Source organism: Enhydra lutris, unplaced genomic scaffold (assembly GCF_002288905.1).
Source record: "Enhydra lutris kenyoni isolate GAN:26980312 unplaced genomic scaffold, ASM228890v2 scaffoldscaffold31, whole genome shotgun sequence".
In the NCBI taxonomy this organism is placed as follows: Eukaryota; Metazoa; Chordata; class Mammalia; order Carnivora; family Mustelidae; genus Enhydra; species Enhydra lutris.
The window spans coordinates 13,833,474-13,858,329 of NW_019154115.1; the positions used below are offsets into that span (position 1 = coordinate 13,833,474).

General features: G+C 41.4%; 1 protein-coding gene across 1 annotated transcript in view; it reads right to left on the reverse strand.

Annotated features, from left to right (window-relative positions):
• Positions 1 to 24,856, reverse strand: part of LOC111153212 (RAR related orphan receptor A) — a 708,716-nt gene that overhangs the window by 160,306 nt on the left and 523,554 nt on the right. The window contains exon 2 of the mRNA XM_022512092.1: positions 20,957 to 20,986. Within this exon, the coding sequence (XP_022367800.1) occupies positions 20,957 to 20,986 (30 nt within the window). The remainder of the gene's footprint in view (positions 1 to 20,956; positions 20,987 to 24,856) is intronic.

A 24,856-nucleotide genomic window follows, 5' to 3' on the forward strand; every position in this document is an offset into this window, starting at 1 on the left:
ATAGCAATATACCTCACCTTTCCTGGGACTCTCTCATTTGTTCGGTTCTTGCAAGTCTTTTAATTTAAAGAAAAATAAATTAAGCTATTCTGGCTGATTGAAGAACAGTTTCCCTGAGGAACTTATTAACACTTAATGGTGATATTAGTGATTTAAAGTAACTTCTCATTCAGGATTCTTTTCGATTTATCATAGAGGTAAAATCAATACCTTCTACCAAAGTGGAGAAATTTAGGTAATCCATTTTTGAGATACAGGAACAAAGAAAAATTAATGATAAAGCCTGAAAATAACTCCAGCTCTCCCAATTCAAGATCTAATTGACTCTCTGAATTATAAGTTAGGAAGGCAGAGACCTTGGGGATCATCTCGTCCTGTTTCCTTACTTTGTAGATGAGGGAAAGTGAGGCCCGTTTGGAATTTGCCAGGTCAGGCTGGCTGGCAGACCCCAGACCCAGGTTCTGAGTCCCGGATCCAATGTGCACCCCCATATTATATGATGGTGTAAGGAGTTTGAGGTACACAAAAATAGACACCGATCTTGCCTTCAAGATGTTTACAGTCTAGGGGAGATAATCCATAAGAAATTATGACACAATGTCAACAGAGATAAGCTCAACGTAAGAATTATAGATTCAAAAGGAATCTTTAAGTCACTGACCATTGAGATTCTTTTTAAAAATTTTGTATGATATTAATCAAACTTATTACGTAGTAAAATTTTTCCTTTTTTTTTCAACATTCCTTGAAACCAAGTATTTGCACTATAATTTAGTTAAAGGATTCCACAACACACCCTATTTGAGTATCTGATTTGAAAAAAATAAACAACCAAGCCAGACCACACAATGCATGTTGAATGAGATCTTCTGAGCAGGTATCTCACCGTCTGCCCAGGCAAGCCAAAGCAAATGAGGCACTGGGTCGAAAAGGAAGGAAGAGTAAAGGATAAATCCATTGACCACCACCCCAGGAGGCCAAGAGACTCTCTTTCCCCCCTTCCATTAGTCGTGACTAGCTCTAAAATAAAAATAACATACTCAAGCTGTGATAGAGGAAAGGTCTTGGTTTGGAACCCAACTACAAAGTATTAGCAAAGGGAGATTATTACCTACTAGAGACTCTTTTTTTGGTATAATTAGAAGACTAGAAAGACCACTGAATAGTGGGATTTGTGAGAAATATGGGTCATGTGTCGGCAGTGCTACTTGCTTGCAAAATTGGCTATGTGGGTTGGCACATAGCACCGTGAATATTAGAAACCACAAATCTCCAGGGTTTCCTGAACAAAATAAAAGGCCTTGTCTCCAGAAGACAGCTTGGAGGTCAGCTCATGTAAGAAGTCTCTGGGTGAGCTCCAAAGCTACCTATGCATTTCCTACTTTTCTTTCTTTTCCTCCTCCTCCCCCACACCCCTATTACCTCCCCATTTCCCCCTTCTTCTCCTCTTATTTTGGATATGGACATCTCACTGTGTCTAACTGTGGCTTGTGATGCCTCTGACCACCTTCCAGAGAAAACCAGCCCTCTCCAGGTCAATGACCAACGAGGAATCCACGAGCAGCTCTGGCCAATGGGACAAAGCATATTTCCATGAACAAAACCAAGGGAAGCGATGCTTTCGCCTCTGGAAAATGAGAGGAGTTAGTTCCTGTTAGATTACACTGCAGTTGAAGGTCCAGAAAAGGAACAGACCTCGATGTACTGACGACAAAGCCCATTCTTGAGAAGCTAAGCCGGAGTGGGGACCTCTTCAAAACTTCCCCTTGGGAGCCTGAAATGGAAATCAAGTACTGCCCTGTTTTTATCTGGCTAATTGTAAACTCCTGTATAGGATTTTTATCTTGAGTTCTAAGTAAGTTAAGTAAATGTCTTCTAGGAGGTATAATTTGCAAAAAAAAAAAAAAAAAAAGTGAAAGATGAAATGAGTTTTCAAATCCTGAGGATTAAATATACCTTGGACACAGACAAATGGCCAGGTGCTCACACCATACTTCCATTTACCTCTGCCTAGAATGCTCTCTCAGCGATTCTCTCACCTTCCTTCATGCTCTGAAATACTACTTGGCTAGATCATCATCCAACATGATTTTCAGGAGGCCCCTGTCAGGAGGCAGATGTACCATCTCTTTCCTTAGCACTTGTGTGTGAGAGAGAGACTACGCATGCATGTGTGGGGGTAGAGGGGGTGGAGAGAGAGAATCTTGAGTAGGCTCCATGCCCAGTGTGGAGCCCGACATAGGGGTCAATCTCACGGCCCTGAGATCATGACCTGAGCCGAAACCAAGAGTCAGACACTTAACCTACTGAGCCACCCAGGTGCCCCAATATTTTCTTTCTATATCCCTAGTGCCTTCTACCTATTAGGAGTTCGGTAAGTCAGGATGATTCCTGAATGAACACATGAAATCTCTATTTCTTGGGCATCCGACAGATAAGAGAATCCAGAGTTCTGAGTAATGGATAGGAGAAAGAGAGTACCAACCCCTGTGGCTGGTCTCCTCAGAGACCATACCAATGGGACAAAGTTCTTCTGTATTTATATTTCCCCACCTATTTGTATTATCATACAAATAATTTCAACAATCAGAGGGTTGCTCTTTGTAAAACTCTTGAAAGGACTGGGTAACAATTATTTTATAAATGCTAATCGGATCGTCTACTTTATCCCAACGAGCTATTATGAAGTACAATGCAAAGGAGACAAAATTTAGCAGGGAAGTCTGAGCTTAAAGGATTTGGCCACAAATACAAAACAGAATTCTTTTTTCCATTTGAAGAAAAACGTCCCTATTTCAATTGTGATGTTTGGAATTTCAGCTTCAATTACGAAAGGCCTTTGGAAAGGCATTACCGAAGTGGCTGCTGGTCCTCGTGGAATCACTTGGCCAGGTGCATCCTCCTGTCAGCCTAGACCGTCACCTGAATCTACTGACCACCGCTGACAGAAAGTCTAGAAAGCTCGAGGAGGAAGAACACGCTGTAAACTTGCTGCAGAGCATTAACAAGAACAGAATTTAAAACCTCCACTTCTGGGACTTATCATACAACTTGGAAATGGCGTTCAATAAAGGAAAAGATAATTTGGGGCCACACTACCGGAATGAACATCTCACATGCAGTCCCTGGTCTGGATTTAGAAAACTGCTTTGATCCCCAGAGGGTGGCTTGTTAATGAGTATTTTAAAGGACGGGACTGAGGTGGTATGACAGAGTTGAAGGGTTCCAGTCTTGCTTCTACTTCTGTAAAATCCAGTGCAACTGCTTCTGAACAAGACGCGTTCTACCTCCCTGAGAAAACGTCTCCAGCTCGCATAGGGGCGGTGCAGACTGCCTGATTCTCTCTCTGATCCACTCTCAAATCTGGGTCTTCATGACCAGAACAATGGAGAAACTTAAAAACAAGAGCAGCTAACACACATATCCTTTTCCAACCTGAAGCAAAGGTGAGGGAACTTTATTATAAAAGGTAACTTTTATTAGCATGTATGCTAACAACTAATACATAATTTTTCTAGAGATGCAAGGATTTATGTAGTTTAAGAGAACACTGTCAACTTTCCAAACCTGATATGCTCATTGGTGTCACCTTTTTCTCATCAAATACTAATGACCCAAGGTGGTCAACCTTCCTTTGTAAATCTAATCACCTCAGAAATCACAGACAAGAAGGTGAAAAAAAGTTCATCTATTAAAAAAATTTCACATTCACACAAAACTTGAATACAGCTCTATGGACTCTCCCTCTCCCTCCTGGTAAAATAAATGTTTTCCTACTCTTGTTTCACCTATTCCCAGCCCCATCTCAATATATTGTTTTTTTTTTTTTAATTTTTTAATTTTTATTTTTTTGGAGCATTTTAAAGTAAATCTCAGATATGCTGTTGCTTCACCTCTAACTACTTCAGTCTTCATCTCTGATAGAAATCATGTCATTACTACACTTGACAATATTAAGGAAATATTCTTTAATAGCATCTAAAATACCAGTCCATATCCAAATTCCATCCATCTTCTAAAAAAAAAAATTCTTTTTTCAATTTTTGGCTTGACTCTGCATCTAAATAAGGGCAGAGGTAAACTGATTTCACTCAAATCAAAATTGTATTTCAAATGTTTATTTTAGATCCCACCATTACTTAGACACAATATAACTGGAACACAGATAATGTGATGCTGAGCTTCAAAGCTAGCCAGTATTTCGTTATTTGAAGTGTCTGATTCTGTGAATCAGATTCAAATGTAGTTAAAGCCTCAGAACTGGAAACGTCAACTAATTCTCATAATTTTCTCAAATGCATGAACGATTTAGGCCACTTTACCTGCCTGCCTTAAGGATGTTCTGTTAAACTTTGTAAGAGTCCCAGGAAGAATACACCTGAGAAAGCCTGGCAGACCTCATTTTGCCCATACAAAAGCTGAATTTCCTGGACCAGAGAACAGCCCCAAAGCAGATGTGGCATTTTCAGCTGTAGTTTTACCCAAAGTTTAAAAAAAAAAAAGACATCTGAGTGAAGATAGAGACAAGGAGGCCCATTTTGTAAATAGGGCTAAGAGCCCTAAGCTGTCACAGGCTGGCTTTGGGAAGGAGGAAAGCGACCGTTTCTACATTCAGCCTCATGCAGCCTCTGGTAACACACAGGCACTGCTGTGTGTGACTCATAACTAGAAATACTGTTTTATAACACCAATCTGTGTTTTGTAACACACACGGAAACAAACAACAAAAAAAGACCATTTAGAAACCAAAACCAAGCCCTGCATCTGGGCATTGGTATCAAGATCTCAAGATGTCAGACTGCCTATTTAATCCAGATAAAGGAAGGCAAGGCCTTATCCCTTTGTTTGGCAAGAAAGCGGAGGCTTCCTGCCTGCTGCACATGCCCATAGGAGGAGCAACGATGAATTTAATTTTCTTAAAACAGAAGCATTTTCAGACTTGTGTTTTCCTGGACAGCTGCCTGCTGGATATAATACATAACAAGGGTGTGTAATCGACAGTCATGTGAATCACTCACTGAAATTCTGGCAAAAAAAAAAAAAAAAAGCAAAGCCACACACACACACACACACACACACACACACACACAGCCATATACATATATATGGAGTTATTATTTTTTCCAGGAAAAAATTGAGCACGTTCACACTGTCCATTGAAAATAGCAACTACATTTCAGCTCATTAGCTACCTTTATATTAAAAAAAAATCACTGTAATTTACACTAACTATCAGTTTGTCTTATAAAGAAGTGGAGTGGTTACACAACACATGTAATTGGATGGGTTGGGTCAGACATCTGTGAAATGGCAAATTTAGTTGGGTTACTTGGTAGAGCATATGGGGGGGTCCTCTCCCAAGGGTGAGTTACAGGAGATGGTCCTCCCAGTAATTTTGCCACTTGAAAATCTGCTGTAAGGACCCTGTAATTATTATGGTAATACCCAGGCCAGACTGATCAGGCTGCCATGGACATCGACGGGCACCATCAGAATCCCTTTCACAGGGTTCAGACACAGGGATCTCCAGAAGAATGGCTGGGGATGTCCCCAGTTAGGAGCTGCTGGAACCATGGAAGCTTTTAGGCCAGGTAAAGAGTTTCTACAGTCTATTGATTCTCTTTGAGTAAGGGAAAGAATAATCTGAATTAACTTCACTATCAACCTGAAAGGGCCCCTCTTTTCCAAGGCAGAGGCACAGAAACTAAACCTAGGAAAGCAAGACAGATTGAATTCCACTTAGATAAATCCTGACTCCATCTGAACTCTACAGGTTCAGATATACGTCTGAACCTTCAAGACCTCTGAAACCGGAAAGCCTTGTTCAGATCTGCAAGGTGTCTCGAGCTTCTGATTCTGGAAGGAATAGGGGTATTCTGAACTATGACAATTACATGAAGGAAAACTTGGGGCTTTAGAATTTTGGGAGTTGGTGGTGGGAGATGTATTTTGAACAACGGAGGAAAGAGTGGAAGCTGTTCTTTCTCTCCTGATATAACTCTATGAACACAGTTTGGATTGATTTTCTCCTGTTGGGAACTCTCATTCTCAGAAGTCAAATTGAAGTCAAATTTCACTAAATCAGAGTTTAGGTCAAAATTTTGGGGAAGGAATCTAAAATTCATTGTGTACCTTATCACTAATTACTCCTGAGAAGCTTTTTCTTGTAAGACAACAGTTGGGGGATGGGATTATTGGCTCATGAGGGTTCTCCTCTTTGACAGCCACCACTAATCTCCAGCTTAATCCTGAGTTCATCTGCAAAGAGCTGCTAACAGACAAAATGAGGGTGGAGCTCCATAAACCACTAGAAAGAGAGACATTATATACGCAAAAAGGGCCTGCAAAATATTTCAGATACCATATCTCAAATATAAGACAGAAGTGACTGTCAAAATCTGAAAAGTAATGTGTAATATGTATAACTAGTTCTTTGCAGGCATTCTCTTTGTTACTATGTGACTACATTCCACATGAGGTGGAAGAGTTGGAAATGCGTTATTTATGTTTATAATTGAGAAAAATGTGTTAACTCTCTGGAATGTCCATGTGTGGAAAAATAAAACATTACATGGAATTGCACAAGCATATGATTTATAATGCACACGTCCAGGACCAGAAATTCTAACGAAGAAACTTACTGAACAGGAAAAAACAAACAAACAAACACCAAAAAAACACATTTTTTTTTCTTTAGCATTTGCTCTTCTGGTATACTATATGCTTGAGGCCAAGCATATATTTTATTAGTTTACATCCTAGCTAAGCAATAAAATGTGTGTCATTTTAAATACAGCAAACATGTTTTTCACCAAAGTTAAATTTAATGTCTATTTTGGCCCCCCTAAAGTGATACAGTGGGGCGCCACCCAGATCCCTCCCTCCTTCCAGAATCGAGGGCCTTATTCTCCTTGGGGTCTGGAGTGTTGATGCAAATGTTTCACACCAGAGACTTGCCTTCAGCTAAGTGGAGCTTGCCTTCGCCAATGTTATGAACCTCCCTGTGGCCAGCTGGCATTCTGGGGCTAGTTGATGCAGAGTAGAATATCCAATCCCCTTGCCTCAATTTAGGACATATCTCAAGCATTATCCCCGTTTCTCCTCTCCCTGCAGCATCTGCTGAACTCAGGCTGCAAGTGCATGTCAGGTCAGTTTCTCCCCCAATCCAGCTTCCTTCACCCCTTCCAGGTGTTGTTCCTAAGAGCACTCCCCAATCAACTTCCTGTAGGCACAGGTCGGAGTCTATTCTCTGGGGAACCCAATCTAAGCTACCCATTTATTTAAAGGTAGGGGAGACAAGTTAGGAATCATGATGAATTTTAGATGAGAATATGGTAGAACTTCACTTTCTTTGGTGTGAGTTATGCCGAGACGGTTGGTTCCAGAAGTTGTCTAAGTTTGGCATGACAAGGTGAGCTCACTTAATGGTGATCCTACAATGTAAGGAACTCTGTGATGAGGTTTTACTACTATATTAATATAGACGAACCATGGACAGCGTGTAGATCCATGTGCAGAATGTTAGAAGTTGGCTCTTCTGTGTTTCGGGGACATATTAACTCAACTCTGGAATTTTTCCTTATAAGTAAAACTCTGGGATGAATGAAGAAGAACTCACTGACCATTAAAGAGTACCTTGAGCCCTGGGAGAATCTCTGAGAATGGGACCCACATTGGTCATTTTGTTCATTAGAAATTTAACTTAAGTGAAACATACCAGTAGTATCTCAGGTAAAGCAATTTAGGGCAATAAACGCATATTCTTCTCAATGATACTGTCCCCCAGTGAATCTCATAATGAAAATGAGAACATTTTCCCATCTCTCAAATCACCCCAATTATAGGCAGGATTAGGTAACTTCCACAAAGCAGGCCACGGAAAATTCTTTGATTTAGAGATAGCGGTCAGAACTCTTTTGTGTGAGTATGTGTGGCAGGGGGTGGGACGCGTGTGTGGGTATGGGTCTATGTGTGATGGTGTAGCCGTTTTCCCTTGTCCCACCTGGAAAACTGCAGGTTGAATGCCTTCTAGGACAGTTTCGACTTTGATTGCACTTGGTTGTGCGAAACTGCAGCCCAAGATGAAGACCGCTCCTCTCACTGAGTTATTAAAGACTCCCATCTGAGAAAGGGGAGGGATGAAAGAGGCCACAAGAGATGGTGTTTCCACCAGAAATCAAAGATCTTCCTTCCTCCTGTTCTCCTTTAGCTTGCTGATAAAAGCCTCACGACAGAATGAGTGTGAAGCTGAGAAAGCCAGACTTTACATTTCCTATGAAGAGATGGGCTTTCCATTCGAGGCAAGAAAACATTTACTCTCCTCTTATAATAATTCCAAAGTGCATTTTGACCTTGGAAGGAAAAAAAAAATCAGTGTTAAGATAGAATTGGTTAGGTCATTGCCTAAGGAGGCATAAAGGGCCACCAGGAAATAAATTAAAATTAAAATAAAAATAGATTCTTTTATTGGGTCACATCTCATCCTCTCATTTATAAGCAAGGTTTCCACTCAAGGAATGGATACTGCAGGGGATAATTTGGCTCCTCTTGTTTTGACTTGGGAAAAAGTTACAAACAAAAGAAGGGAGGAAACTGTTCCTAAAGTTTAAAAGGCAGAGGATTCCAAGGAAAGGGAGACAGAAACCATGGTTGTGAGCAGCTACTTCTGAAGTGGGCCAGAGTTTTGAAATCACTGGTCCCTGCTAAGTTAAGGAAACACACTTACATTCCAGACCAGACAAACACAGCAATGTCATGTGCTCTGGCTTTGGACAAATAAATGTCACTTGTTTCCAGAATTTACCTTCAGACTCAGTACGTACTTTAGGATTATCGAAGCATCTACTTTCCAAATTGTTTAACATATCAGGATCACTTCTCCCTCTACACACCAGACAAATACAGGATATTTTCCTTGACAGGATATACTTCCCGTTCGTGGAGAGATTGGCAGATTCTTTTCTCTAGCAGGTTGTTTTCTCCTTTGCCTTTATTTTTTAAAAAATATGTATTTATTTATTTTAGAGAGAGAGAAAGAAAGTGTGAGTGTATGCAGGAAGGGGCAAAGGGAGAAGGAGAATCTCAAGCGGACATCTGCTGAGCTCAGAGCCTGAGGTAGGACTGGATCCGAGGACACATGAGATCATGACCTTAGCCCAAATCATGCGTTGGATGCTTAATCGACTGAGACACCCAGGTGCCCCCTCCTTTGCCTTTAAGTAGATGACAATGGCAACTGAAAATGTCTCTTTCTTTTTCACTCTGTAAATCTGAGTATGTAGCTTATAACATTTTGTATTGATAATGCAGACAAATGTTGTTTAAGAGGTCAATCAGAAAAATAACACGTTCTTCATTTTAGAACAAAAGTAAGTACTCTTAAGCCTTCTGGATGAGATTCGGTCTTAAATCTGCAAAGAGAAACTTTAAAGCAATCAGTCCTAAAATTGAGACCCCAGATACATAGGGTAAGTTGCCAGATATCAAGGAGCCCTTTGAGTTGTAGTATTGGTTTCCAAAATAATACAGAACAAATCTCACAAGATAATTTCAAATATTAAATATCTGTTCTTCCTTTTTGCTGTTAACAATGAAAAGATTAATTATTTTTCCCGAGATTCAAATTTGCAAGAAGAATGTGAGGTCATAAAATTGTGCATGTACAACACACAACACACACATGCACGGACACTCTTATGTAAAATCTACAGATATTAATTGAACACATAGTAGATACCAATCATTCTGCTAAGCCTAAGGGATATAAAGATAATTAAAGCATATCTAGGGCAAAGCTACATAAACAACAACTATTCTACAATAGAATTTTTGTACTGTCACCTTAACCATGTACTGTGGGGGGCAGAGAAGCTGCAGTAACAAAGTTTACTTTGCAGTTTAACAAAGTGGGGAGGGTTGGTGGTTGGAGAAGGCTTTGCATGGCAGAGCTATCTGTGTTGGCCTTTGGTGGGACAGTAAGAATTCTACAGGTCCCGAAGCTGGTGAAGGGCATTCCAGGACAAACAAGATACAACAGAAGCAAAGGCACTGAGGTATGCCCATGTACAACCTTGCAGAAACTGGTCACTGAGGATGACAGAAACTACCAGCGTAGAAGTCAAGGAATGAGCAGTAGAAAGATTAAGACCAGATTGCAAAGGCCCTTGAGCACCATACTAAGAAGTATAGATTCCTGAGGTACTGCAAAGAAGGTTATTAAGGCAAGGGAACAAGAAGATCCTGCTGGCAGTGGGATTCCAGAGCAGGTCATATAGTCTTTCTGTTTCTTTTCTTCTTATTTGAGAAAGGAAGGAGCAGGAATTGTTGCACATAAAGGGAGTGTTTTCGACTATACCTGGTCCTAGAGAACAGTGTTTAGCCAAGGCATGTTCTTGGCACAACTTAGCACACTATAATTCTTAGCACAGCCAGACCACACTGATCTCCCCACTAAAAGGTTCACAGTGGTCCCCTGTACTATTGGTGTATTGTATTCACACTGCAAAGCAAAAGGAGTGACAAGCTGCATCTGGGATACTCTGCTCTGTGGATTTACGGTCTGACAAGATTTAAAGTTAGAAAAATACTTCAAACTGAACCTGTCACTAACAACTTTATGCTATGGCTCTTTCCTGAGTCACCTGGCCACTGGGACACCAAGCCTGAAGTAGATGCTTCCAATGGTAAGCCCTATTGACATCTGCTTTATCATTCTTTATCAGCACAGGGGCACCTGGGTGGCTCATGATCTGCCTTTGGCTCAGATCATGATCCCGGGGTCCTAGGATCGAGCCCAGCGTCGGCTCCCTGCTCAGAGGGAGTCTGCTTCTCCCTTTCTCCACCCCCTGCTCGTGCTCTCTCTTGCTACTCTCTCTCCAATAAGTAAATAAAATCTTTAAAAATCAATAAGGACACCAGCATATTGAAGCCTCTTCATGCCCCAAAGGCAAGCTGATGATGTGGACAACAACAACGAAAAAGGGATTTTCTCTTACTTGCCCATATTTGTTAGAAGTCTGAATCTATACAGCACCTGGATAGCAAGGAATGCAATACTAATTATTTTTTATTGTTTGATTCTTCTTCATGACGGTCCCCCATGGCAGGAAATTGGTTAGTTTGCAGATTGGATAAATCCAGGACCAAAGAGAAAATAATTGGAAATCCCTGTTTGGATGGAGTTGGGGGCAGAGTTAGCAATGGCATCCCCCAGCCGCCGCTCTCCCAGGGAAGCCCGACAGCCTCGTTCCCACCGCAGACTCAAATGTCCTCCATCCATGCAGATCAGTTCGATTCCTGAGCCCAAATGACAAACTTAACTACCAATAATGCCTTGCACCGGGTTTTAAGCGACATAATCAACTGGAGTGGGACTTGTGTCAGTTAGACTTTGTTTCCTTAAAAAAAATCAAGTGTAACGGTGGTAAGAGAAGTTTTTAACAAGGAGGAAAACCCTAGACAGTTGTCTCTAAGATTCTTCACCACAGCTTCAAGGACAACCAAGAAAAGAGCTGCTATTTGAGGCAACTTCATTATAAAATCATTTTTAATAAGCAATCTTAACAAAGAGAGGGAATACTCTTGTGGAGAAACCCTCCAGGGACCCAGAGGCTGCCCAGTTAAGTTATTAGGAAGTTTCACACAAGGGACCAAACAGCTATTTCATTGGCCTCGGGGGACAGAGTTTAGTTTTCACCCGTTCTCCAGAGGCACTGGTGTTATCTTGTCTACTAACAGCAGAGACTGGTAACAATCAATTATCCCGACGCCCCGACTTGGTGAGGCAAAGTGAATTTTCAGTTTTGTCGACACAAAAAGACACCATGTAAGAGACACAGATAAGTTAGCGCGATAGAGTTCATTATATACCGAAGACTTTCGTGAACGTGCAGCCAATGACAAGACCTCAACTGGATCTTTGCGTTCTTTATGTGAAACGATAGGGACTCATTCTTGGAAAATGAAGAAATACCAACAAAGAGAAAAGAAAGTATGATTATCCCCTTACTGTACCATCCAGCTATGTGAGGGAAATGATTCTTCGTGCTGATGAACAAAGTCAACACAGCTGCCTACCTAAGGGGTGAGCAGGATTTAGAATTCGGGGTTCAAATTTTTACACAGCTACATGCGGCCGAGTTAAAAAGGGTTGGAAAGACGTCGGCTCCCGGTGCATTAGAGTAGCTTCCGGCCAATTCGCAGCAGGAATAAAAGAAAGCAAGGAGAACCGTTAGCCACGCAATTCAAAGTGCATATGTATTTTTCAAGCTCATTTCTTTCTTCTGATTTTGACGGAACGGCAAGAACTGGTCTTACAATTAGACCTTAAACCTGGGAAGATGGAGAAAAAGTAAAACGCGCTTTCTCTTTAATAATCAAAACAGCCTTCCCTTTTTGGACTAGATCTTTCCTGCCCCATAAGCACTTTTGCTACATAGTTGATCAGAGGAAAGGCCAGAGAAGAACCTCTATCTAAGGATAAGAATTCCGTCTGATTTCGGAAAAGGGACTGAAGTACGGAACATCTGCTTTATGTAACACTCACTAAATGACCGTGGCAATAAAAGCATTATTTAAAGGTCAGTGTATTTTTCACACACATTCTGTGGCTCCCCACTGGTTCTGAGATAAAGCCAAAACCTTATTGCTGCTCTTCTTGTCCTTCCTTATTCTCGTTAATACTCTATTCTAGTTAGACAGGTCTACACAGTCATCCCCAAACACCCCTTGATCCACCTGATCACACCTAATCCTTGCTCCTCTTCTCAGCTGAGCTCAACTCACCACCAGCATCCCCAACTCATACAGGTAATCCAACTTGTGTCATAACCCTGCATTTTCTTGCAATTCCATCATTAACCAAAGTTTCCTCAAGAGGGTCTGTCCTTAGTCCTCAGATGCAGACTGATCTACTGGAGAGTGAGCGTTAGGAGTTAAGCTTTCTATACCACTCTGTGCCTAATGCAATGCTGGGCACAGAGTAGGGGTTAGAAATACCAAGGGAAGAAGATCTGACTCCCAGCCTCATGGTCCTCCTCCAGGGAGTGGCTATGGTCTGCTTTCCAGCTTTCCTGTCTCAGATCTCCGATTACGGGGACCTGGGTTAGATACCATACAAACCCCTTCTTCTCTCCTACAAACATAACATTTAAAATAGAAGATTTACGGAGTAAGTCTCTTTCACTGAATCTGCAGCTTAATCCTGCATATTCTAGCATTCCCTGTTCCTCAACTACTTAAGACATTAGGATCTACAGTGAATGCCCAGGAGATGAACAAGTAATACAGGGAAAAGGCTATCAGTCTCTCAGAGGAAAATGTTTACTCAGAGGTGGAGGTGAAGTGAGTGGAGAACATTCCACCGTGGGGAATCCAGGAAAAAGGGTCATCAAATAGCTTGGAAATAAAAACCTCAGGTACCATAACATGCAGATATGGACATCGATTATAATCAAAGGGGATCGTGTGACTACAAATATGCCAACTTCCTGGCAGCACAGCTGACAGAGTTACTATTAAAAAATTTGTGTAATTTATAAAGAAAGTTAATGCAGAACAGTAAGTTTCTTCATGTTTCAAACACATTAGCATCTCTGTTTTTCCTACGTTTTTATGCCTTTGGACAACAGATCCCAATAAAGAGAGAAGCAGATATAACTGTAAATCTAAGGTTAAGTTCAGGTATGCATAAGCATACTCAAAACCTAGATGTTTAATTCTCTTATGTATGCTTTTGGTATGTATTTCAATTTCCTAGGCATTCTTTTTACTTTCATGGTTTTGTTTGTTTTTGGTTAGGGTTCAGAGAAAAACCACAGTATCCTGAATCATACTACCCCTTAGTGGCAATGAAAGTTATACACGAATACCAAGACGGTCTGACCAAAGAACAATGCACAAATTTATTACAAATGTTATCAAGGTCCATTAAAGACTTCGTGGCAGTGAAAAACAGATTCGTGCTCTAAGAAATACACATCACTACTAGTGTGGGGGACAGAACTATCTGGAAGCAAAAGGAACCATTTGAACTATTTTATTACAGAATCGGTTGAGCTGTATGAACAATGATATCAAGTGGATGCCAGTTCTTTGATAAGTGAGGTTAGATTGTTAAAAAGAGAAGTAAAGATCATTTTGAAGTAAAAAGACAGCATGGTTTTATGCAGACCACTTAGTTTAAATGAAATTTTTTCATATAGAAGGAATAACATCCCCCTTTTTTATAATAGGTTGGTTCACCAAGCTTAGAAGCCTTTACAGGTAACATAGTCCTAGGTTTCAAGAACCCGAATCAGTTGTAGGAATGACAATTACACTGGACTTTCTTCCTACAGTTTAGAGTGGAAGGACCACTCTGAGGACTGACATTTGTTACTGTAGCAGCATCGAGACTCTGTGGAGTGGCTTTCAATCCTGGCTCCATCCCGTCCTAGGTAGCTGTAGACTCCCGCGCCTCAGTTTTCACCTGCAGAGTGGGGAGAGCAGCGAGACCTACCTGACAAGATTGCAGTAAAGATGAAATAAATAAACACTTACGAAGTGCTTAGAAAAGCACCTAGCACTTTGTAAGCACACCACAGACACTGCCTCACGTTGAGATCAGAGATAATGGCGTGGTGCTTCTGTGCGTGGAAGGTGTCAGTCTACTCTGAGTCCTGGCTCTGCCCATCACCAGCTGGATGAGTTTGCCAGCATTTTCACTTCTTGAAGTTGCTGATCTCTCGGATAAATTTGCTCATCCAAAATGGGGACACAGGTAGAGCAAGGCTCACGAGCTGATGAGAAGATTGCATGAGATCATGCATGTAAAGCACTTGAACTATTAGAATTAACCACTCAGGGCTGGCAGTTCCTGTCTCCTAGTACTTCTCCTCCTACCCCAGATTCCTGCCGTTGCCGAACCAATAGTAATGTGAAACTCTGCAACAGACACTCAGCCTTCTTCTTCTTCCTCTTTTTTTTTTTTTAAGATTTTATTTATTTATTTGACAGAGACAGAGATCAGAAGTAGGCAGGCAGAGAGAGAGGGGGAAGCAGGCTCCCCACTGAGTAGAGAGCCCGATGTGGGGCTCAATCCCAGGACCCTGAGATCATGACCTGAGCTGAAGGCAGAGGCTTTAACCCACTGAGCCACCCAGGTGGCACTGACACCCAGCCTTCTTTAAAGAGTGAGACAACCACATGTAAGAGTTTTACTAAATAGATAATCTCTAGTACATGCCAGCGCCCGATAGGCCAGGCACTTGTGTTTTCTCCCCACTAGGGATCACGGACTTTTTAAGGAGCTCCTCGCCATCTCAATCTACCCTTTTGAACCTGTGTTACGAAATGGGAATGCAAATACTTCTCCAAATTCAGTTCATGGATCTGATGTCCTACTAACAGAACAAACTTGAATCAACTAGAGGCTCTGATGGAAACACTTAACTACATATTCTGGGTCTTTTTTTTTTTTTTTTTAATGGAATGAACTGTGGGTTTTCAGTCTATGCAAATCTTCTACCTTGGAAGAACTGAGTGGCAGGGCCAAGTGCAGTCCATTTATATCTCAATATGATGAGCCAGAAATCCTGTTAAGCTCCGGCAGAGTTGGCTGTAGTCACACAGGCTGAGTCTAAACAAGGCAAACATTTTTGGGCAGTATGAGAGATTTTTTACTTCCCTGGGCTGGCTGATCTTGAAGGGACTAAATAGGTGTGACTCTGGGTGAGAATGGGAGATGTGCAGCAGGGAGAGCTTTTAGCACCCAGGGTTAAATCGTTCCCTTTCCTTTCACCCTGCTGTATGCCCTGGATCATGGTACCAAAATCCTGGATTGCCTAATTTTTTTCCTCCTCTCCCGCACTTGCAGCTAAGTATGCTTTCCAGTTGTGAGCCGAATCTTCTGGAAGTGGTACATGAGGCATTGGTGTTTTCAGTGACTGAATTACCCCACTTATCCCATCCCCACTCCAGGCCCCACCTTCAACCTAGTCTGTAAGGTCCTCGGGAGCAAAGAACCTGCCGGCACATAGTAGGCCCTCAGTAAATGGTTGTCCATTGGTTAGCTCTCTAAGACGGCAGCATCGCATCTATTTTTGGTCACATACCGTCAGCAGCAAGCTTTATGTCTGGGATGGCCGGTAGCCTCAGGAAGCCTGGAGAAGAAATGAGTCCTCTGGCTACTTTGTGAGCACTGGGTTATCCCCTTTTCTGTTTCTCAATGGGTAGATGGAATCTGGATGAAAGCCTACTAAGAGAAGTTCAGTGTGGCTTCTTCTCAGGCCTGTCCTAATGATACACCCTGCCAGCAGCAATTGAAATTACACTCGCTGTGAGTCACGCCGTGAGTCACATGGGTTGTCACGGCAACCTATTAACTACATAACCAAAGCACCTTCCATTAGCTTTGCCAAGAATGGTTCCTGAGTTTTCCTGGACTGTGAAAATAGTGTGGGTGAGCCCTAAGTTTGGTGCTGTGTTAAGAGTCTACAATCAAAAGGAATGGCCTCAAGGACAAGAAAAGAAAACGAGAAAATAAGGTTATTTTAGTTCTTGGACCTCCTGAGTAAGTGGCAACAATCGTGACAAATTGTTGGGTTGGTTTTGTGATATCAACAAATGCCTAAGGAGAGGAGGTTGAGGCCTCAAAACTAATTTTCTCTAAGTCAAATTCAAAACCAAGTCTCTAGGGGTGAAAAGTGAATACATTAACCTATTCCACTTTAAATGACTGCAATAAACACTTTTTCTTTTTACAGATACAAAGGATTATTTCTCAAGGAAATATTCTGATTTGTACTAAAATATTTTAAATATTGAGTACTAAACTCTTTTTACAAATAATATAGTGCTTTAATTTTATATGTTTGATTTTAGCCTACTGCAAACAAACATTTGAAAATGCACTAAATTGACGTTAGTGGCTATTCATGTTAAAATTAAAATATTTCAGAAGACTCCAAAGCACATTTTACTTTGTTATTTACTGGGGAAAACTGCCATTAAATCGTATTAAACTGATACATTTTTCTGGCTGCTTTACTGAGTGGCCTGCAATTTTCATACGTGTGGAAAGTAAGTGCCTGTTCTTGAGTGTAGAAGAAAGCAAGCAGACCAGACTTACACAGGAAGAATAAAGAATAGAAACATGGATGAGAACAGGAGGAAGTGACAATGATCTGTTGCTTCTGGAAACTATCTAGCAGTCTACCTGGTACCCTTCAGGTCTACACTGTGGCCCTTGGCTGATATATACGTTAAGGTTATGACTTCATGATGCTAAACTTCCTACTAGCTGGAAAGGGCTAAGAGGATCTGTTGCATTTGTTACTTTTTCACCTCCTAATCCATCATACTTTAACATTTTAGTGTATGCAGAACAATCCAAGTAGAATGAGATTAAAAAGTCAGGGGCAAATGACGAGTTGTCCTTGGCAAAGAATAAAAACCAAAACAGCCGTTGATGCCATGAAAAAGATACTTATCCGACATGGTACCATTTCAGCAGGAAAGACACCAGAACAAACTTGTGAAACACCAAAGTCAAAGCAATCTTTAAAGTGTCCAACCAAATACAGGTGCTATATAATCACCACAAAGATTAAATTGAAATTCTACACCACAGTGTAAAATTTATCTCGTAGGTCCCTATCCCACAAGTAAAAACTTCCTTTTCTGCTCACATACCAAAACCAACAGCAACGTTTCCTATCACCAATTGAAGAATATCACAAATGAAAGCATTCTCTGCCAGGTTGGTCACGACGACTTTGTACTAGAAGCCTCAAAGCTTTGCCTTCCCCCACCGGCCAAGTAAAGTTAATGACAAACACCACCAGTGCCATTCTCAGGAACTCTGGAGAATCTGAGTTCTCCAAAGACCACGCTTGTGAATTCCTCTGAAGATACTAATCAGATTTCCTTTCCCGGGAATTTCTGGCTCAGCTCACCCAAAGCATTTTTTATTTGTTTGTTTATTTATTTATTTATTTTTTAAGAAGCATATAATACCTCTGCTTTCCAGATAATGAGGTGGCCTAAAATACTATCAGGTGTCACATCTCTTCAGGTTCATTTTGTGGTTCTTGCACCTCTGATTGGTGTACCTGTGAGCTGACATTCTGGTCTGATAATATATTCTACAACTGTACATGTTAATTTGTAAGTTGAACCATCTCTCTGTGAGGGCAGTTAGGAAACCTGGATTGAAATTGCTAATGCGGGGTGACTTTGGCTGTCGATGATTATGTAGTCAAGCCTTGACCAAGGTTTCCAGAACTCTGGCTAAAAATGGAAGTCTTGTGACAGTACAAAAATGAATTCACACACTTCACTGATAGTGAAACTTTTTGAAGAACAGATGTCAAGATGCTTTAAGAGGAGCTGGAATTTAACCTCTTAAGAAAACTTATGGGCAAGGTAGGACAGTTTGGTTTTCACGAAAAATCCGACAGATGCTAAAGAAAAAGTCATTTGGGTGACTGTTATGGGAGAAAGAACTGATTGATTTTCTTTCTCCTCACAAGCGGTAGGCCCTGTAGAGATGCTAAGATCAGAAATATGAGGGGCTGTCTGCTGAGTTGGGTGACAAAACCAATCTCCACATTTAAGTGGCATTGAAGACTTGCACTAACACGCAACTTGGACAATTCAATTTCTTCTTGGCATGTGCAAAGTTTTGTGTCAAATCTCTGTTTCAGTTGCTGTTCTTCCCAACTTGTCATTGGTCTGCTTTATCATGGGCCCTCTCCCCTAAATCATGAAAGTAAACATCAACCAAAAAAACCTAGATGATTTCTGATCTCTTTTTGTCAATTTAATATTTGAATTACATAAAATGAGCTTTCTTTTAAGTCTGTCGACACTTATTTGATGCTTGATGTCTAAGAATTTTCCTGCTGATTTCCAGAGTTAGAAAGGCAATCAAAGTCCACCCACTCTGGCTATTTTTCAAGCAGGTATATCTGGTGGGGTTAGTTAAGCCTTGGCTGTAAGGCCAACCTGGCTATATTGCCTCTTCCTGGAACACCAGCTTTTACTTCACTAGCTACCACTCCCGTGCTGCCATCCAAATCCTTCCATGAATTTAAACCTGACCACGAGTTATTGTTTCTGTAATAGGCCAATGAAATTATTCTCAGGGATGACAATTCCTTGAATGTCCTCATGGATGGATGGTCTATATATTTACTAACGTCTCTGGTCTCTGTCTTATTGGGTGAGGGGCACTCTTTGTATCCAGTGGAGTTGAACTAGTGGTTTATCCACTTATCCAAGAGCTAAGTCATAATGCAAATAGTCAGTGGCTTTCTGTGTGTTGCCAGGTGGCCAGGAGTCCATACCCCAAACCACCATAAACAGTAGGCACAATCATCCGCTCCTGTTTGGGAGAGGCCCAGGACTGAGCTAGCAGAAAGACTGAATTACTTACCACCTCTAGAGTGGGTCCCTCCAGGCCAGGGACGAGCTCATGGGCAAGGCTGTGCAAGGAAGCGCTCTGTACCATGCCTGCCCTGCGGATATACAGAGGACTTCAGTCTCCTGCACTGTCAATCTCTCAGTCATCATGAGCTCAATTATGCACCGACAACAGCAAGAACAACAACAACAACGACGACAAAACAACCCCCAAAAAGCTAAGGGCCACAGACTACCGTGATGGAGGGACAGCCAACAGGAACTGTGTATTCCGAGATGGAGGTGCTGTCCTGATCATGTGTCCGTTACGGGCCTGACCTTTACTTCTTTCCTCAAACAAACATTCCATTGAAGCCCATGGGAGAGCCAGGTGGAGAGACTGCAGGACTGGGCCCTAAAAGGCCACCATCGAATTTGGTGGGGTGGGTTTGTTTTTTTTTTTTAGTGGTTTTTTTTTTGTTTGTTTGTTTTGTTTTGTTTTTTTTTTGCTTTTTTGTTTGCTACAAATACAGATAGACAGACAGACAAGCCCAAGAGCAGATTTCAAGAATCAACTGAGGCACAAGATAAACTACTTTGATGTTACACAGATTGTTTTTCTTCCCCAAATGTTTCACATGAAACCAAAACTTTTAAAAGCATAATTAGGAAAAATTTGGGGACACATCTTTGTCGGCCCTAAATTGTGCCGTAAATATCTCCACTGCTTGCCTTAGAAGGATGCCCAAACACATCTCATGGGTAGCACATATCTATGGTCTAAAACAGTTATCGAATTCTAATGACACTACTAATTCAAAGTCTGAATATGCTGGTCAAGTACAGTGAAAGTTGACTGCCTGCATCAATGACGGATTAGTCTCATCCTGAGGTTCAAAGCACAGTCAAACATTATTGCTCAGATTGCAAAATCACAACACTTTACGTTGACGTGAGTTTGTAAACTTATGGAGTAGTTCGAATGAAGGCAACTGATGAAAGCAGTTGAACCTGAGAAGTGGGAATGAATACAGAGTGTCAATCCAGCGCACATTTCCACATCAAACTTCCGATGCCATTTACCAGGGCCCTCGTGGGCCACAGTCATGGTCGAGCAACAGCACCTAGATTCCCAGTCAGTATCTCTGCCCCACAGACACAAGTACAAAACGGCCTAGATCGTGAACTGGTGGTGAGGAAAAGGAGACCAAAGTTTAAAAGAAATCCAGGTGATGTTTCCTAGAAACATACCAGCTCTTCTAAGAAGGATCCAGAATAGGGGTGATCGGTAAGTAATTAATTGATCCTCCTGACTAGATTTGATGATTTTTCTAAAGACTAATGACTTGAATCACTAGAATTCAGCAGACTATGGCTAGACTCTCTTTAACACACACTCAGTACAAACAGGTGGAGATGCACCACTTCCGACCACTACAGGTAGAGAAGTATGACCTCTGTTGACCATGGATCACAGCTGAAACATTAGTTTATACTTGAAGGGTCACAGCAGCCAGACATATGCGAATTCCAACTCTTCAGAAAACTTTGGATTAAAAAAAAATGCATTACTTACATGTATGTGTCTTCTTCGTTACTGAGATACCTAGAAGAGAAGAAAGAATGACAAAGGTAAGAAAGTGTCCCGTGGGTGCTTTTTTGGAAAGCGTGTCATTCACAGTGTACTCAGGAGAGCATTTGCTTGGACGGCAATGCAGAGGCCAGGTTAGTCTCAGTCGTACCTGGTGGCGTCACCGGACCTACCCCAGAACAACAGAACCACGAGTGACAGGGATGGCAAACACCGGCTACCGGTTTAGAACATTCTGTGGTAAAAAGCAGTGAGGACAGTGATTAAACAAGGTGAGAGAAGACTCTCCGTTTTCATTTTAAATAGGGAGATGATCATATATAGAGGCAGAGTGGGGAAGATTTAAGATGCAAGAGAGCGATGCCAACCTACTCAGACAAGAGTGAGCTGAGCTGTGGCCATTGATTCTGGGTTTACTTTTTAATGAAAATGACTCTTCTTGCTCACAGAAGGCATGATTTTTTTTACGGTGAAGGGAAAAACATCCACAAAATGTACCTATCTGTCCGTACTCATTAAAGTCAGAAGGGGTATGGCTGCTACTTCTCTGTGAACAGTACTAAAACTTAACACAAACGGTATGAAAACACAAGGGATTCATGAGTCAGCAACCTCACTGCGTCCAAGATGATTTATGGAGAGCAGGTGACACATGAATGCCGATAAGCAAGACTCTGCACATAAGACCGCAGAAAGCTAACACGAATGCACGTTCCAGTGCAAACTATGCTATCTCTGTTTCGGAAGGAGCCCATCTTGAACTCTATGCTCTGTCCTTCTTGGGGGATATTCCTGAGACTAAATAGGCTCAAAGTAATACAACTCTTGAAAACATTTAGCCTGTGACTAAGCACTGTGGTAAACCTTGAAATTTTTTTCTTTCAAGTTATTAAGAGAACTATTTAACCCTCCTCTGGAAAGTAAAAGTTGTCGAAAAATTTGGCACCCACATCAGACCCATTACTTAGCTATGGAACAAATCATACAGGGGAGAAATCTGAAAATCCACGGTAGACATTAAAAAAAAAAAGTTAGTTCCAAAGTTGTGTGCCAAGACCAAAATCACACACTTGCTCCCCTCCACAACTTTCCAAAGGGCTTATTTAGGGAAGCTGAAATTACATAGCCCAACTCATATTCCCCCGCTCCCCTTTTTATTGAGGAAAACTAAACTATTGTTTTTCATCATGTTTGAGTTGGCTTCTCAAAGTGAAGTTAGAACCCTCAGCAAAGAGCCTTGAAGGCTCTCTCACACAAGAACTACAAAAAACTTTCTAGAATTTTTTTTTTGAAAGAAGCTTTATCATGGGAAGGGAGCTATCCCCAACAGCAAGTGTGAGTGAAGTTTAAAATCTGAATACAATTTGCAACTCCAGCTCATGACACCAGCACCAATAAATTGATACATTAGTGCTCCTTCAGCATTATGAGGGCTATATGTGTACTTTCCTTAGGAAATAATGCTTTCTGTAAAATCACTTTGAAGAGAAAGTGCTTATGCTGTCACTCCTGATTATTCAGAACCTCCACACAATTGGATTTAACACAGCCCAAAACAGACCTATCTATATTCGCTGAGTGTGGAACTATTTTCTCCTGACATCCAAAGCCCTGACAAAAATACCACTGCTTTGACTTTTCTACTTCAATTTATTATACAGCGTGAGGCAGTGTTCTCATCAAATATTTTCATGATGATTACATTGATAATAGATTCTGAAAATCTTTCCAGGAAAGCTGCCTGATCTCAGAGAGCTAAAACTACTATGTGTGCCCAGGAGCAACCATGAGCCCCGCATCAGAGCCAGCTCATTCCCCTAGTTTCGGTTAGCAGCCACTTAGCGATGGATATAAAGAACTGGGGGATATGCCCACCTAAAAGTGGCTAGATTTAGCAGATAAAATGCAGGATGCCAGTTAAATGTGAAGTTCAGATACGACTCTGCTGTGTATCCAAAATTCAAATTTAACCGAGCATCCTGTATTTTATCTGGCAACCCTACTCCATACAAATAAAATGTAAACTATATCTGTTCTATACAGTGAAGAATATAAAACAAATTAATAGCACACTTTTCCGGAGAAAGCCTTAAAAAACACACCCCTCCCCTGAAAGCAGTATTTTTTATAAAAAGTGCATTGTTTTAACTATGGAGACAGGACTATGCATAATATTTAATTATTGTTTTTACTTCATAGCCATTAGGAAGACAAAATTCTATTACCCTCCAAAAGCAAACAAATGAAAACGATATGAACACACAAAAGACAAATTTAATGGAACGATCGGAAAGTTTATGTGGAATTGCCTTCCTCCTCCTCTCCTAAAAAATAACATTTTTGATCAAACTAAGGTCTTGAATTTGTGTCGCTCCTTTCTCTATAGAAGCTCTAGTACTTCACAGTAACTGACTCCATAGAAGCCTTAAAAAAAAAAAAGGCAAAAAACCCCCCAAAAACAAAAAACAAAGCAACAACAAAAAAAGGAGCACCTGGGTGGCTGAGTCAGTTAAGCATCTGACTCGATTCATGATTTTGGCTCAGATCACGATCTCAGGGTGCTGAGATTGAACCTCATGGAGCCTGCTTAAGATTCTCTATCTCCTTCTCCCTCTGTCCCTTCCTACCCAGCCCCTGGTCTGCCTCTCCACCCCCACTCCCCCCCACCCCCCACCCCCGCAGAGAAAAAGAAAGAAAGTAAGCAAAAACCATCCTCAGTTCACAGATGGGTCAGTTGAGGCTCAGGAAAGTTTAATTAGCACAATAAAAAGCTTTCTGTGGAAAGTTAATATCCTCTTGGAATCACATCCATGGCTCATGTTTAAAAACCCTGGTATAGACAGTGCCTCTGAAAGGAGTAAATATTCAAAAAAAGATTGATTCCCAGGACCATATCACTCAGCAGTCAGTAAATAATTTAAACCTATGGAACCCTGTCCCTAGTCTCATCCCAACCAGGGAGCCTCACCAGGGCGTGGGGGAATGAGGTCCTCCAAAAGAGAGGCCTGCGGTACCCTCATTTGTGACCAACAGCCATTTCTTCACCCTTCATCGGGGGTGGGGTGAGTCTCCCCCTTTAGTCTTTCTTCTCCTTCCCTCAGAGGTTGTAAGCGTCCTGTCTTTCTTGCCAGAAAGCGCCTCCTTCACGAGACCACAGCAGTCACACACTGCCCATTCTCGTCCTTAGCACATCCAAAGCTAATGTTAACAGCAGCGGTAGGAGAAGCAGCTTCTGAATAATGAATTGTTGGAAAACTGGTTTTCTAAAGATAAATTATCATGAGTATTTAGCAGGGGCAAATAGCTCTCATTCTACCCAGCAGAAAAGAATACACTTTTTAAAGTTAGCTCAGGATCGCTGGGTCTGGGGTCAGGCCTACCTGGGCTTGCATTCGTGGCCCGTACACTTTCCTGCCTCTTGGCTGACAGGCCTTGGGCAACTGACTTAACTTCTCTGGGCCTGGAGTTTGTATTTGTGTCTTGAGTTTATAATTGTGTATCATCACGATAATACTAAAAATTCTGCTATGAAAATTAAAATGAAATTAAAGAGCTTTCCAAACTGGGAAGTGTGATAGAAACGTTAAAAGGGTGGGCAACACGCTCGGTCTTATTTTAGCAAGGCTGAATTAGAATATTCTACTGAAAGTTATGTCATAGCTACTCCTGATGTCCCTGGGTTTCACTCTGACATAGGGCCTAAGGACTCTGGTTTTCAGACCAAGTGCTCTGACTTGAAAATTTCTAGTTGTTGGAGGAGAGCATGAGACAGACAACCAAGTTCCTAAAAGTAAGCGTGTGCTGTTCTAGACCCTGAACTCCACTGGAGTCTTTACTCTCTGAAATCCAGGGAAGACACTTGTTCATTGGCAAGTGTGCTAACTA